Here is a 14,178-nt window from a genome sequence, read left to right on the forward strand (position 1 = left end):
CCCCCCCCCCCCCCCCCCCCCCCCCCCCCCAGTTCTCTGCTTCCACCTGCTCTACAGAGTGGCACACATATGCCCCTGGGCACTGGCACACGTGCACACACAGGCGTGGCAGCAACGCACCGGTCTCCCCCTCAGATCACGGCCACGGGGAAGACACCCACGGGACCGGCAGCGGTGCGGTCCCGGAGGCCCGTGGCAGCCCGTCTCCGGAAGGCCTCACCTTCACATTGGTGACACGTGACCCCAGTGCATTTCTCATCCAGGCCATCAGGTCCTCCGTCTCCTTCTCGGACAGGCGGTCACTGGCTACAGGAGGGTAGATGGGAGTGGGCTCAGAGCCGCCCACCCCAGGGCATCCCAGGGGGCCTAAAATGCTGATGCCTCAATACCGGGTTTCAAGAAGGCTCCCTCCGCCCCTGTCGGCCACTGCCGCAGAGACAGAGGCTTCCCAAAAGGACCTTCATCTAAAAGTAAGATTAAATTGGATCCCAAAAAGGACACTTTGGGGGCACCTGGCTGCCTGAGTCCGTGGAGCATTCAACTCTTAATCTCAGGATCATTCAACTCTTGATCTCAGGATCAGGAGTTCAAGCCCTATGCTGAGTGTGGAGCATAAATTAAATTAAATTAAATTAATAAATAAATAGACAGACAGACAGACAGACATTTTTGGTTGCCTGAGGCCCATATAATTTTGTGAGAGTTTTAAAAAGAATCTCTAGGGGCGCCTGGGTGGCTCAGTCGGTTAAGCATCTGGACTCTCGATTTTGGCTCAGATCATGATCCCGCAGTTTGTGGGATCGAGCCCCACATCGGGCTCTATGCTGACAGCACAGAGCCTGCTTGGGATTCTCTCTCTCTACCCCTCCCCTGCTCACTCTCTCAAAATAAATAAAATAAACATTAAAAAAAAAAAAAAAAAAGACCACTTCTGATTCTGTCGGAAGCCAAGCTGGAGGGAGCACTCAGACCCCCAGGATCTAAACAGAAATGTTTCCCATTCATCATGAAGATGGTCCCCAACAGCTTCCTCTGTGCAGGCTGGGGACCCCAGATACACATGAGAAGAGAAAAAACTGCATATGAACCCAGCACTACAAGATGGAAGAGGCCGTCTTAGCCTCCTCTGCACCTCCAGGCCACCACCCACCCCTGGGCCCAGAGAGAAGGGGAGCGAGCCTACCCGGGGACCCGTCCTCCAACTTCTCCTCCTTATAGTGATCAACAACGATGTCCGTCTCCACAGAGATCAGCTTCTTCTTGTCAAACTCACGAAGGTGTAGCAAAGTTAGTTCATCGAACTGCTCGTAGCAGAAGAGAACCTGCGAGAGCCCAAGAGCATTGGCGTCGGGCCTGGAGAAGTCTGCCCGCAACAGGACAGAGCGGAGCGTGAGGCCAGGGCCGGGTCCTATGTCTGGAAAGGCCATACTGGGGTCCGGGGGCTTCCTCAGCCTCATGGATACAGTGGTTCACCAGATGGTCCCGAGGGGGCCCTAGCAGTAGGAGTAGCAGTAGGAGCAGTGACTACGGAGGAGCCCCGTGTCACCTCCCAGAGACAGACTAACGGCAGCCTGGCTGGGCCTCAGGACCCCTGGACATCAGCTGCCTCACGCGGCTTGGCTCTCCCGAGCACGTTCGGCCACCGTCTGGGGCTCAGACCCTGTTTATCCCGTCTGGACCCCAAGCCGTGACCCACTCACCTCCATGTTTTTCTGCTTCATGGCCTCGTAGTAGGGCGAATGCTCGGCCAGGTGCCGGCTGGGGGCGCACAGGTAGTAGATGGTGCGGGTGCCAGCCCGCATGCGGCCGGCATAGTCCGGGAGACTGGTCAGCTGTCCAGCAGGCAGTGCCGAGGACTCGTACCGTAGCAGCTTTGCGATGTCCTCCTGCAGACAAAGGCCAGGTCACTCTCGTTCTAGGTCCTTGTTCTGAAAGCCTCCCAGCCGCCTTCCACAGGCTTTGGAAGCCTATGGCTACGGGGAGGAAGGGCTCTGGCCGGCCTCACCCCTGGCTGCCGGGCCCAAGGACGGCACTCGGCCCCTGGGGCGCTGAGGGGACTCCGATGGTATCCGTCGGGTCCCACATCAAATGTTCGGGGGACCCCAGAGAGAACCTTCACCCTAGCTGGTCCGGGGCCCCGTGGAGAAGGGCTTTCAGGTACACCTGTCCTAGACCACTGGTATACTGCCACTGTCCGTGGCGGAGACCTTCCCAGACCCAGCATCCTCTGTCCATCCCCGCCTCCTGGGCGCGTGGATGAGATGTGGAGGCTGCATTCCTAGCCTTCCTCACGGCAAGGACTAGCGCCGGCCCGTGGGGCACAAATGACAGTGAGCACGTATTTAAGGGGGAGCCAGTCCTCCTCCATCCGGGCAGCTGAAAGTCAGCGTGCCCGCTGGTATCATATCCTTGATGTGGGAGCTGCCTGCCGATGGTGGAGCAGCGGCCCCAAGCTGGGGCCTGGGTCCCCAATGCCACCAGCCAGCATGTAACTTGAGACCTCAACTCTGCCTCGTCTATACCAGTGACTTCTCCCTGATCATCCGGCAGACAGGTGGGGCGGGGGGGGGGGGCGTGCAGAGGAACACGGTGGAAGAGCAGACAGCCTGTGCCTAGAGCTGCTGGAGTCTGCCACCAGCAAGGAGGGCCGAGAAGAGGCTGTGGCGGCCTCAGCACGCCAGGGCCCTAGGTCCACCTCCCATGACCTGAAGAACCTCCTGGGGGACCCCAGATGCTCGGTCACCTCCTCCTTCCTCACTGCTAAAGATGAAATCTCGACCTTCGGAGTGACTGCTTAATGGGGCACACGTGTCTTTTTGGGGAGACGAGAATTTTCTGAAGCTAGATGGCTGTGGGTGCACAACTTGCGAATGTATGAAGGGCCACTAAATTGTTCACTTTGAAAGTGTGCATTTTACGGTATATGAATTATGTGGCAATTTAAAATTGGCCAAAAAATGTTTATGGAATGATTGTATTTTTTAGTATTTACTTATTTTTGGACGAAAGTCCCAAATGTAAGACAGTAAACCAACAAAATCCTAGAGGAGACAACAGGCAGCAACCTCTTTGCCCCCGGCCGCACCAAGTTCTTACTAGACCGGTCTCCGGAGGCAAGAGAAACAAAAGCAAAAATGAACTATTGGGACCTCATGAAGATAAAAATATTCCTAAAGCAAAAGAAACAATCAGCAAAACTAAAAGGCAACCTCCGTAATGGGAGAAGACATCTGCAAATGACATGCGGATAAAAAGCTATTATTCAAAATCTATAAAGAACTTATCGAACTCAACTGCCCCAAAACAAATAATCCAGTGAAGAAATGGACAGAAGACATGAACAGTTTCTCCAAAGAAGACATCCGAGATGGCCACCCGACACATGAAAAAGATACTCAACGCCACCCATCATCAGGGAAATATGAATCAAAACCACAAGGAGATACCACCTCACACCTGTCAGAACGGCTAACATTAACAACTCAGGCAACAAAACATGTTGGCCAGGATGCGGAGAAAGAGGATCTCTTTTGCACTGCTGGTGGGAGGGCAAACTGGGGCAGCCACTCTGGAAAACAGTACGGAGTTCCTCAAAAACTTAACAACAGAACTACCCTATGACCCAGCAGTTGCACTACTAGGTATTTATCCAAAGGATATAAAAATGCCGGTTCAAAGGGGCACACGCACCCCAATGTTTGTAGCAGCACTATCAACAATAGCCCAAGTATGGAAAGAGCCCAGATGTCCATCGAATGGCAAATGGACATAGAAGATGTAGTATATATATATATAATGGAATATCATTCAGCGATCAAAAAGAATGAAATATTTCCATTTGCAACAAACTGAATGGAACTAGAGAGTATTATGCTAAGTGAAATCAATCAGAGAAAGATAAAGATCATATGATTTCTCGGGGCGCCTGGATGGCTCAGTTGCTTGGGAGTCAGACTTCGGCTCAGGTCATGATGTCAAGGTTTGTGGGTTCGAGCCCCGCGTCGGGCTCTGTGCTGACAGCTCACAGCCTGGAGCCTGCTTTGGATTCTGTGTCTCCCTCTCTCTCTGCCCCTCTCCCACTCATGCTCTGTCTCTGCCTCATAAAAAAAAAAGATCATATGATTTCACTCATATGTGGAATTTAAGAAACAAAACAGATGAACATAGGAGAAGGCAAGGAAAAATAAGATAAAAACAGGGAGGCAAACCATAAAAGACTCTTATATACAGAAAACGAACTGGGGTTGCTGGAGGGAAGTGGGCGGGGGAGGGGCCAAATGGGTGATGGGCACTGAAGATGGCACTTGCTGGGATGGGCACTGGGTGTGTCGTATGCAAGCGATGAATCAGTAAACTACTCCTGAACTCATTACTACACTATGTTAACAGACCTGGATTTAAATTTTAAAAATATGTATATTTACTCATTTCTGAGAGAAAAAGAGACCACACGTGCCTGCACGACCAGGGTGCAGTGCAGAGCCTAATGCAGGGCTCAAACTCACGAATGGTGAGATCATGACCTGAGCCGAAGTCGGACAGTTAATCAGTTGAGCCACCCAGGTGCCTGATGATCGTATCATTTTTAAGTATTTGAACTCTGGCCCCAGAGGCACCACATTGAAGGATTTCCGCCAGGGGCACATGGGTGGCTCAGTCTGTTAAGCGTCTAATCCTTGACTTCAGCTCGGGTCATGGCCTCAAAGTTCATGGGTGGGAGCCCCGGGTCGGGCTCTGCACTGACAGCAACAGCACGGAGCCTGCTTGGGATTCTGTCACACTCACTCACTCACTCTCTCTCTCTCTCTGCCCCTCCCCTGCTTGCACATACACATGTGTGTGCTCTCTCTCAAAATAAACAAACATTAAAAAAAGAAAAGGATTTCCACTAGTCACCCAGAGAACATGCCTTTCCCACCCCAGGAACCGGGCACCTTGCCCCGTCCCCTGCCTTTAGTGATCTCCTGAGCACCCTGAGTGCTGGTGGGAGGAGGCAGCGCACACCCACCTCCTTCCGGCATCAGGCGGGGAAGAGCTCGGTGACGTGGTAAGGAGGCTCCAGGCTGTGGCGCCAGGCCTGCTGCGTCCAACAGAGGCCTGGAGGCCAAACGCTGCCTTTACTGAGCCCCACAAAGCGCCCGGCTATGCCACGGTCACGTCCCAGGAAGTTCGGATTTCTGGCCTCCACCAGATTCCTCCACAGCCCACGGCAGCCCAGAAAAAGGCCCAGAAACAAAGACCCTACCTTGACCTCTTGTTCAGCAGTGGTCACGATGCCCTCCCTCATGAATAAGCCATAATCTTCAAAAAACTTGGCATATTTTTCAGGGTCTTTTTTACTCTGGTCAACAAAGAATTTTATCAGCCTCTGCTGTAGAAGGTCCCGGAGTTTCCTACAGAACAGAAACGCGTCTACCATCAACAAACAACTTTCATGAAAGATGAAAGGCAGAAGCATATGAAAAACGTTCATCCCCACTAACGACCAAAGAAGTAGAAACGATACACTATTTTGGTGAAACTAAAAAACGTGAAGCAAAAAGAAAGGGGACCCCTGACAAAGCCCAGCTGGGGAGACACCCCTAGTAGCAGGAATGCGAACCGACCCCCCACCCCCACCCCCCGCCACCCTTGTGGAGGACCACAGCCTGGGATCCAATCGCAGATTACACTTCAGGAAACCGGAGTCGGCAAGCTTTATGGACCAGGCATCACACCGTGGCGCACAGGACAGAAGGCAACTGTGAACAGCCCCCGGGCTGAACGCTAAAGAACAGGCTGAACATAAAACGCAGGAGGGCCATTAAACGTCACCTCCTCTAATGGTCCGTCATGACATCAAAAAATGGTCTGCTGAAATGACGCTGAAATGGAAAGAAACACCAGAAAAATCCCAACGTGGATAAATCACAGCAAACAGTGTGTACGTGTGTGCAAAGACCTACCGTTAGCTTTCTGTGCACTGGAACTCTGAGCTTAGGAGCAACGCGGTATACACAGCACGTGCACTGCCAACGTGGGTTTATACAGACACGCTATGCGCACACGCACACACCAGTTTTAGAAAACTTGGATTTCTTGGGGAACAGGGTGTTTACTGCGGCATTTCACAGTGGCGTGAAATTACGAGCAACTTCATGAGTGAAATTAAGGGTATTCTTATTTTTGGGCACCCAGGCTAAGTCATTAAGCATCTGGCTTCAGCTCAGGTCATGATCTCACGGTCTGTGAGGTGGGAGTCCCATATCGGGTGAGCCCGTACCCCGCCTTAGGGTGAGTCCTGCTTCTCTCGCTCTCTGTCCCGCCTGGGACTGCGTCCTGTCCCAGCTTCTGTGGCTGCCCCAGCCCAGGTGCGGGTGCTGTCCCATCCTGCCCCGTGGTTGGAGGTCTGAGTTGTTCAGGATGGAGCAGAGAGGAAAGCTTAAATGAATAGGAAACTGTTGCTCTCCCGCCCTGGATTATTACAGAAATACACTGTAATTTCGCTGGTTTTTAAAGAAAGGCAAAATAATGAAATAATTACGCTCTTCTGTTATTGAGAGAGTGAGAGTGCGTGCAAGTGAGCGAGGGACAGGACGCACCAACATGAGGGGGGGCAGTGGCCATGGCCGACCCGTTCTGTGGCGGGGTCGGGAGCAGACATGGGCAGGGACAAGACCAGGACGTCCCAGAGGTGCCAGGTGGTATTTGGGAGGCTCAGCAGACATACGAACACGTACTGATACAGAAGTACAGATGCCCATCAACACACGCAGACCTCACACGTTCCTCGGCTCTGACTGCTAAGAGGGCCTGGGAGGAGGGACACCCCAACAGCAGTGGCGTCCCCAGGGCCCAGACCCTGACTTCTCAGTACCATTCTCCGTTCACAGGAACCAGGGCTCCTCAAAGGAATAAGCAATTCCAGGGGGGTCGGGACAAGACGCAGGCAGAACACAAGGTGAGCCTGGACAATCCTGTGCCCAAAGCGAGGAGGCAGAAAGTAAGGTGGGGGCGGGTGACAGGCACAGGCGCGGGCTCCCTCCGCTGGCCCGACCCGGGACGGTCTTGGCATCAAGATCCATAATGAAAGTGACAGATCACAACCTGATGAGTAAAATGGGAAATCGGCTCCCGCACACGAACACACCCTACACTGAACACGCGGGCCGACGCCGCCCCCGCCAGTGACAAAGGGGGAAAGTAACTGCACACGGAGAGGGTGGCAGACGCCCCCTCAGCCGAGTGCTACGAGAACCTCGCCAGGAACGGACTAGTCACAAGTGAGGGCCCGCTTGCCAGGCTGCGGTCACTGCTCTTCCTGCACCCGATGCAGGTGTACCCGCTGGCCGGCATGACCTCTCTAACTCACGGTTTCTGCAACCGTGACCTGGGGCCCTAGTGGTGCCCCCGCAAAAGACTACACGGGCCACACAGGAAAGGCTCCGTACAGTCCCGGGGGAGAATCTGCACTCGGGAACAGGAGCCGCTGCTACAATCGGGACGGGAGCAGAGAAACGGAGCCACCTCGGCGCAGAGGGATTCCACAGCGACCTCTCCACAAGAGGGTCACCTGCACACCAACACGCCAGATCTCTCCTGGCTCTGTGGTTGTTCTCTGCCTCCTCCAGCTCAGATGCAGCGCGCTTGGGGTCTCCCGTCACGGCCACCAAGGGAGGGCACGTCTCCCCCCAACACATGGCCCCCCGGGCCCAGTCCCGCGGCAGGGCCGCTCTCTGCTCTCCGCCCCTTTGAAGTCGCCGGGGCCCCTCGGGGGTCAAGGTGAGCGCGCAGAGGGGGCTGCGTCTCCCGCAGGCGCCCGCCCTGCCCCTTCCTCGGTGGCTTACCTGATGAGCGCGCTCTCTTGGAGGAGCTCCCGACTGAGGTTCAGGGGGACGTCCTCACTGTCCACCACGCCTGAGGGAGACACAGGCCCATCAGGACCGTCCCCGGGCCCGCGCTCCGCCCGGCCCTCACTGCACACTCCTCCGCCTCCCTGCCAGGCCTCCCCTTCCCCCTCCCAACCTGACACCAAGTCCAACCATGCTTGTGTGACAACGAACTGGCCAAGGACAGCGTGGGGAGACTCACTGGGGCACCAAATGCCGGCCCCTCCGAGTCCTGCTGATGCCCCAGAGCTCGTGCACACAGCGCAAGTCGTGGCAACGTGACCAGAAGAAAGCTGGTGAGGCCAGGGGGCCTCTGCTGGGGGAACAGTTGCTGAGATTTCAGGATCTGTTTGACACTCTAAAGACCACTTCTGGATTTTGTGTTCACAGCCCTAAGTATACTGTGGACATCCTGCACGTCGTGTGCTAAGGTGATACGAAGGTTTAGGTGCTGAATTCTTTTTAAAACTATAATCTCGCTCGGGGAGCCTGGGTGGCTCAGTGAGTTAAGCGTCTGACTTCAGCTCAGGTCTTGACCTCACAGTTCATGAGTTCGAGCCCCACATCGGGCTCTGTGCTGACAGCCCAAAGCCTGGAACCAGCTTCAGATTCTGTCTCCCTTTCTCTCTGCCCCTTGCCCATTCTCACTCCGTCTCTCTCTCTCTCTCTCTCTCAAAAATGAACATTAGGGGCGCCTGGGTGGCTCAGTCGGTTAAGCGTCCGACTTCAGCTCAGGTCATGATCTCGCGGTCCGTGAGTTCGAGCCCCGCGTCGGGCTCTGGGCTGATGGCTCAGAGCCTGGAGCCTGCTTCCGATTCTGTGTCTCCCTCTCTCTCTGCCCCTCCCCTGTTCATGCTCTGTTTCTCTCGGTCTCAAAAATAAATAAACGTTAAAAAAAAAAAATTTAAAGAAAAAAACAAAAAACAAAAATGAACATTAAACCTGAAACTCATGGGGTGCCTGGATGGCTCAGTCAGTTAAGTGTTCGACTCGTTTTCAGCTTTAATCATGATCTCAAAGTTGTGAGATCAAGCCTCACATCGGGGTACACTGGGCATGGAGCCTTCTCGGGATTCTCTTTCTCTCTGCCCCTCCCCTGCTCATGCTGTCTCTCAAAATAAACTTTAAAGAAAAAGGGGAGGGGGTGCCCGGGTGGCTCAGGTCACGATCTCACAGTCTGTGACTTTGAGCCCCAGATGACTCTGTGCTGACAGCTTGGAGCCTGCTTTGGATTCTATGTCTGTCTGTCCACCCCCCCCCCCCCCCCCCCCGCGCACTCTCCAAAAAATAAACATTAAAAAACAAAACAAAGCACAATAAAAAACACCTGAAACAAGAATTCAAATTAAACGTGTTCTGTCACTCTGCCCCACCTCAACCACAACGTGGTGGTTGCAGACGGGAAGAAGCTTCCTGGGTGGAGCTAAGCAGCTTCCCACGGCCGCCCTGGGTCTGCCCAGCTACCCCAGCCTGCCGCCGTGGCTGCCCACCGCGACCCGGTGCTCAGGGCAGACGAGCGCTCTCTGCCGAGGTCGGCACCCCAGGCCACACGCGGGGAGCCGCTCGGTCCCGGGGCTGCGGGGCCTCGACTCACACGACGGACACGGGCATCAGCGCTGTACCTCGAACGAAGCGCAGCCACTTGGGCAGGATGTCGGTGGCCTTGGTCTGGATGAGGACCTTGCGGCTGTACAGCGCAATGCTGGAGCCCATCTCCCGGCTCACGTCAAACATGGATGGTTTCTGGGGACAAGGAAACAGCAGTGTTAGGGACCCACGAGGAGGCAGAACCTACGATGTCATGTGGGAGCACAAAGGACAACTCAGAGCCACCCCTTCTTAAGGAGGCCTGTGCCAGGAGCTGTGGGGGGACACGTGGTGACTCAGAGGAAGAGCCTAGGGAGGACCTCGACGGGCCCTCGGCAGGGGGAGCAGGGCACGGGACTTCCGTGGGCAGCCGCTGCCCCCCACCCGTTCCCCCTGAAGGACATAAAAAGCAACAACCAGCATGTCCCTGTGAACAGAGCCAACGTGCTAGGGGTCAGGGGCCAGCAAACAATAGCCACAGACCAAACCCAGCTCAACACCTGGTTTGTGCAGCCCCAGAGCAGCTTTTCCGTTTTTAAATGGTTGAGAATGAAAGCAGAACGAGACTATCTCATGATGTGTGAAAAATACACGAAATCCGAACTGTAGGGTCCTATCAAGTTTCCTGGAACACAGCCGGGCTCGCGAGCGGTTCCTGGGGGCAGCGCTCCAGGCCACGCGGGGCCTGTGAAGCCCAAACTAGTCACAACCATCTGCCGACCTCTGCTCTAAAGCAGCATTTTGGGACCTGCATCCCACACGCACACCATGCTGGGATCCTGCTAATATGGAGGCTCCATTCAGGAGGTGCTGGCGGGGCTGAGATCTACACTCCCCAAAACCCCAGGACACGCTGGGGCTGCTGGTCTGCGGAACTCAGCACCGAGTCTCACAGTGCTTTCCCGAGTGGGTAGCCCTGGGACCTTTGGGGGCTGCCATCAAAAACACCAGGAACTTCTTCCAACCCCTGAGCAGGTCTCCCTGTTTACAGGATTCATCAGAGCCTTCACCAGGCTACTGCGAGCCAGGGGGTTTAAGGGCCAAGCGCAAGCACAGAGTGCCCACCAAGTCATCAGAGCGCCATGGCGCCCCTGCCCTGCGGGCCTCCCCCGGGCCCCTCGCCCAACGGTTCTGTTCCACCAAGACAGCATGTGCAACACCCCTCCCCCGCGCTCATCCATCCGGAGGCGGGGGCTCTGCTTTTACTCTGATGCTGCCAAGTTAGTTTTTGTGATGCCTGTGATCTGTCCCCTTCAGGGAAAGTGCCAGCGCTGCTGAGAAATGCGGTCACCTTGGGCGGTGCCCCCCACCCCAGGGAGCAGCAGACAAGCACTCGCAGCGCTGCCCCGAACTCGCGGGCCTCACCATTTCCGGCACATAGAAGATGCTGCGGATGTTGAGAGGCGCGTCCGTCCTGTAGTGCAGGGTGTAGCGGGGCCTGTCGTGGGCCTGAGCGACATAGCGGTAGAACTCCTCGTGCTGCCACTCGCCCACGTCCTTGGGGTCCATCATCCAGACCGCCTGGAAGTGGACAGTCACAGGGATGCGGCGTCTAAGATACAGCCTCCCAACGACCACACAGAGCTGGGCCGCTGGAGCCTGTGGGCCCAGGACGAGCCAAGAACCAGCCCCGTGGGACAGACAGTGTGGGGAGGGGGGCTGTCCCACAAATACACACAAAAGGTTCTAGAACGAGTGTCCCCTCCCCGCTACAGGGTGTCAGGAAGGGCCAGCCCGGAGGACGTGCACGGGCCTGCAGGACGTCACAAACAGATTGAGTAAACGGACAAAGAAATGTGGCCTGGTCGTGGAACCAGAACTTGGCCGTAAAAAGGAAGGGAGCACCAACACAGGCTCACACAGATGAACCTGGAACCATCGTGATAAGGAGCCAGACACATAAGGCCACAGTGTTTGATTCCACACTGACGTGAAGTTTCCAGAACAGGCACACGAGTGGTTGTTGGGGGCTATGGGAGGGGAGATAGGGAGTCACTGCTAATGCAGGCAGGCTCCTTTTTGGGGCGAGAATGTTCTAAAACGGGACTGCGGCGATGGTGAGCGCACCAAGGACCAATGAACTGCACAGTGTGAGCTATACCCAGGGCACGAGGACGGGGCACAGAAGGGTGGGGATCTCGCCTTCCGCAAGGGACCCCACTGCTGGGACAAGGCCACCCAGTCCCACCTCGGTCCCTCTGGCCCTGAAATGTACCAACCTGTCCCCACAGCCTCCCCTGAGCCCTTCATGCAGCCCAGGGTCTCACCTGCAAGGTATTAATGCGCCTGCCGTTCAGGTACAAGGGGAAGCTGACAAAGTTACTGTATTTTGTCACTACATCTGGAAGAGACAAACACGTGAAACAACAATGAACACAGGGAGCTTCTGGACGCAAAAGCTATGGAAGTGGATGCAGGGGTGACAGCACGCCGGAGGACTCAGTGTGGCCGTCTCACAGGTGGAAAGCCAGGTCACGGCAGGGACACTGTCCTGCCTGCACAAAGTGAGCAGAACTGCAAGGAAGCAGATAGATGTCTTGAGGCCCAGGCCACTGTGAGACGCCCACACCTTCTTGGCGGCACGAACAGAGTTCACGGGAAGCGCTCGGCACCTCTGATGAGCCGTCAGTCACACACGACGACAAGACCACCGCACAGAAGCCCCCGCTCTGGGTTTCGGTGAGGGGTGAGGGACACATCTTCCACACGGGCGGAGCACGACCACCGAGGGTGCAAGACGGAACAAAAGCTGACTGCGCCAGTGGGCCTGGCTTCTGGTCCCGCACGGAGCCACAGGGGCTCTGTCCCAGGCGGGCCTGGGCCGCCAACCCCGGAAGTGCCCTAAGCCCGCCGCGCACGCATCACGGTGGCCCAGACTCCCACTCACCTCGAACCCGGGCCTCGCTGGCGAACTCCGTGCTGTCTGACTTGAGGTGGATGATGATTTTGGTCCCAGTTCTCACTCCCGAGGCTTCAGCGATTTCAAACACCCCGGAGCTAGGACGTGGGAAAGGGAAAGCCAATCGCACAAAGCAAAGCTGACAAGGCCTCCACCTGGGACCGTCGTTGCCCAGAAAGACAAGCTTGGGTGTTACCGTTTCTGAGCCCATCGTGTCTCCTCCAGGGAGAGGGGCTGCCGGGGTGGGGTGTGGGATATGGGGCTGGGGCGTGGGGCTCTCCCGATCACAGGCGCCCCCTCGTGGTGTTTAGGGTCACCCGAAGTGACCCCGCTGCTGCCATGCGACACTGGGTGGAAAGGGCGGATGCACGGAGACGCGTGTGAACTCCCGGTTTCTGAACCTCTGGCAGAGGCCAGGCGGAGAAACTGTTTCCCGAGTACAAAAGGAGGGGATGCGCCCCCAAAAGGTGCCCTGTCCCTATCCTGGCCCGCTTCCTCTGAACATCGCCTTGGTGGGAGGCACACAGGAGCCTCAGCTGTGACTCAGGGGGATGGGCTGGGCTCCCATCGGGAGAGCAGGATCCGGAAACAAAGATCTGGGGCTACTGAAGTACACGCTTCCGGGGGCACCTGGGTGGCTCAGTCGGTTAAGCCTCCAACTCGGGCTCAGGTCACGATCTCACGGTTCGTGAGTTCGAGCCCCACGTCAGGCTCTGTGCTGACAGCTCAGAGCCTGGAGCCTGCTTCGGATTCTGTGTCTCCCTCTCTGCCCTTCCCTAGCTTGTATTCTCTCTCTGTGGCTCAAAAATCAATAAACATTTAAAAAAAAAAAAATGAAGTACACGCTTCCGTTTGGCCAAGATGCCGTTCTCCTCCAACAGTCTCGAGGTTCTCCTGGACCCTCCAGCTAACGGCCCCCGTGCGGGCCGGCGAACAAGCAAGCATCTAAGAGGCAGCTCCTGGGGCCTGAGCGGCACAGGAGGGGTGGGCAGGCCCGGGAGCCAAACCCGGGAGTCCGAGGTGAGAAGCACTCAGGAACGGGCTCCTGCACGACCAAGTCCAGCAAGGCCGGCTGGTCCCGAGGCCAAGCTGGTGACAGGCCGCCCTCTGAAACCACACACCACAGGGGACACCCACATGCCACGGGCCATCTGCAAGGGAAGGAGGAACCAGCTCCCCAAAGCCTGAGGTTTGGGCTTCATAAAAAAGCCCACGAAGGCCCACTGGCATTTTGGTAAGAGACCCTAACTTCCCAAGTGAAGTGATAACACTTTAGCTGTGTGCCTAAGTGCACCTCAGTGCACGCGCCTGGGGCGGCCCCGTGTGTGACGTGAGGCCTGCTCTCCCTTACTCACCCATCTGAGAGCCACTGGTAACCAGGGCTGCCCGGGTCCGCGGAGCGGGAATACACCTCCACTCTGTCAGCCACCATGAAAGCCGAGTAGAAACCCACTCCAAACTGGCCGATGATCTTGCTGCTGGCCTCCGCCTGGTTCTGCAGCGCCTCCAGAAAGGCCTGTGGTGGCGAAGGCTGGTCAGAGGGAGGGTGCCCCCTCCCCAGAGAGAACAGACGTTTGCGACACCCTGTGTCCTTTCCGGACTGCAGGCAGAGGTCACACTTAATCCTCAACGCAATCACACCGAGTGGTTTTTCACCCCAGGTCACACACCGTGCGGGAGTGTGGGAAGTGACGGCTGAGGGACCCCAGATGGGCTGTGGGACGCTGAGTCCGTGTCTAACTCAGAACCACAGGCCTGCCTGTCGGCTGCGGGCCACACTCCTCGGGTGCAGGGGCGGCGGTGGTCTGAGCGAGTGCAGCACAG

At 56.2% G+C, this 14,178-nt stretch overlaps 1 protein-coding gene across 3 annotated transcripts in view; it reads right to left on the bottom strand.

Annotated features, from left to right (window-relative positions):
* The window catches only part of TRAP1 (TNF receptor associated protein 1), a 45,065-nt gene that overhangs the window by 5,103 nt on the left and 25,784 nt on the right, over positions 1-14,178 (bottom strand). For all 3 annotated transcript variants that reach the window (XM_049637411.1, XM_049637412.1, XM_049637413.1), the window contains exons 6-15: positions 13,710-13,870; positions 12,343-12,452; positions 11,723-11,796; positions 10,821-10,976; positions 9,491-9,611; positions 7,827-7,896; positions 5,246-5,393; positions 1,701-1,886; positions 1,184-1,322; positions 221-306 (exon numbers count right to left, since the gene is read on the bottom strand). In XM_049637411.1, the coding sequence (XP_049493368.1) occupies positions 221-306; positions 1,184-1,322; positions 1,701-1,886; positions 5,246-5,393; positions 7,827-7,896; positions 9,491-9,611; positions 10,821-10,976; positions 11,723-11,796; positions 12,343-12,452; positions 13,710-13,870 (1,251 nt within the window). The remainder of the gene's footprint in view (positions 1-220; positions 307-1,183; positions 1,323-1,700; positions 1,887-5,245; positions 5,394-7,826; positions 7,897-9,490; positions 9,612-10,820; positions 10,977-11,722; positions 11,797-12,342; positions 12,453-13,709; positions 13,871-14,178) is intronic.

This window comes from Panthera uncia, chromosome E1 (assembly GCF_023721935.1).
Source record: "Panthera uncia isolate 11264 chromosome E1, Puncia_PCG_1.0, whole genome shotgun sequence".
In the NCBI taxonomy this organism is placed as follows: domain Eukaryota; kingdom Metazoa; phylum Chordata; class Mammalia; order Carnivora; family Felidae; genus Panthera; species Panthera uncia.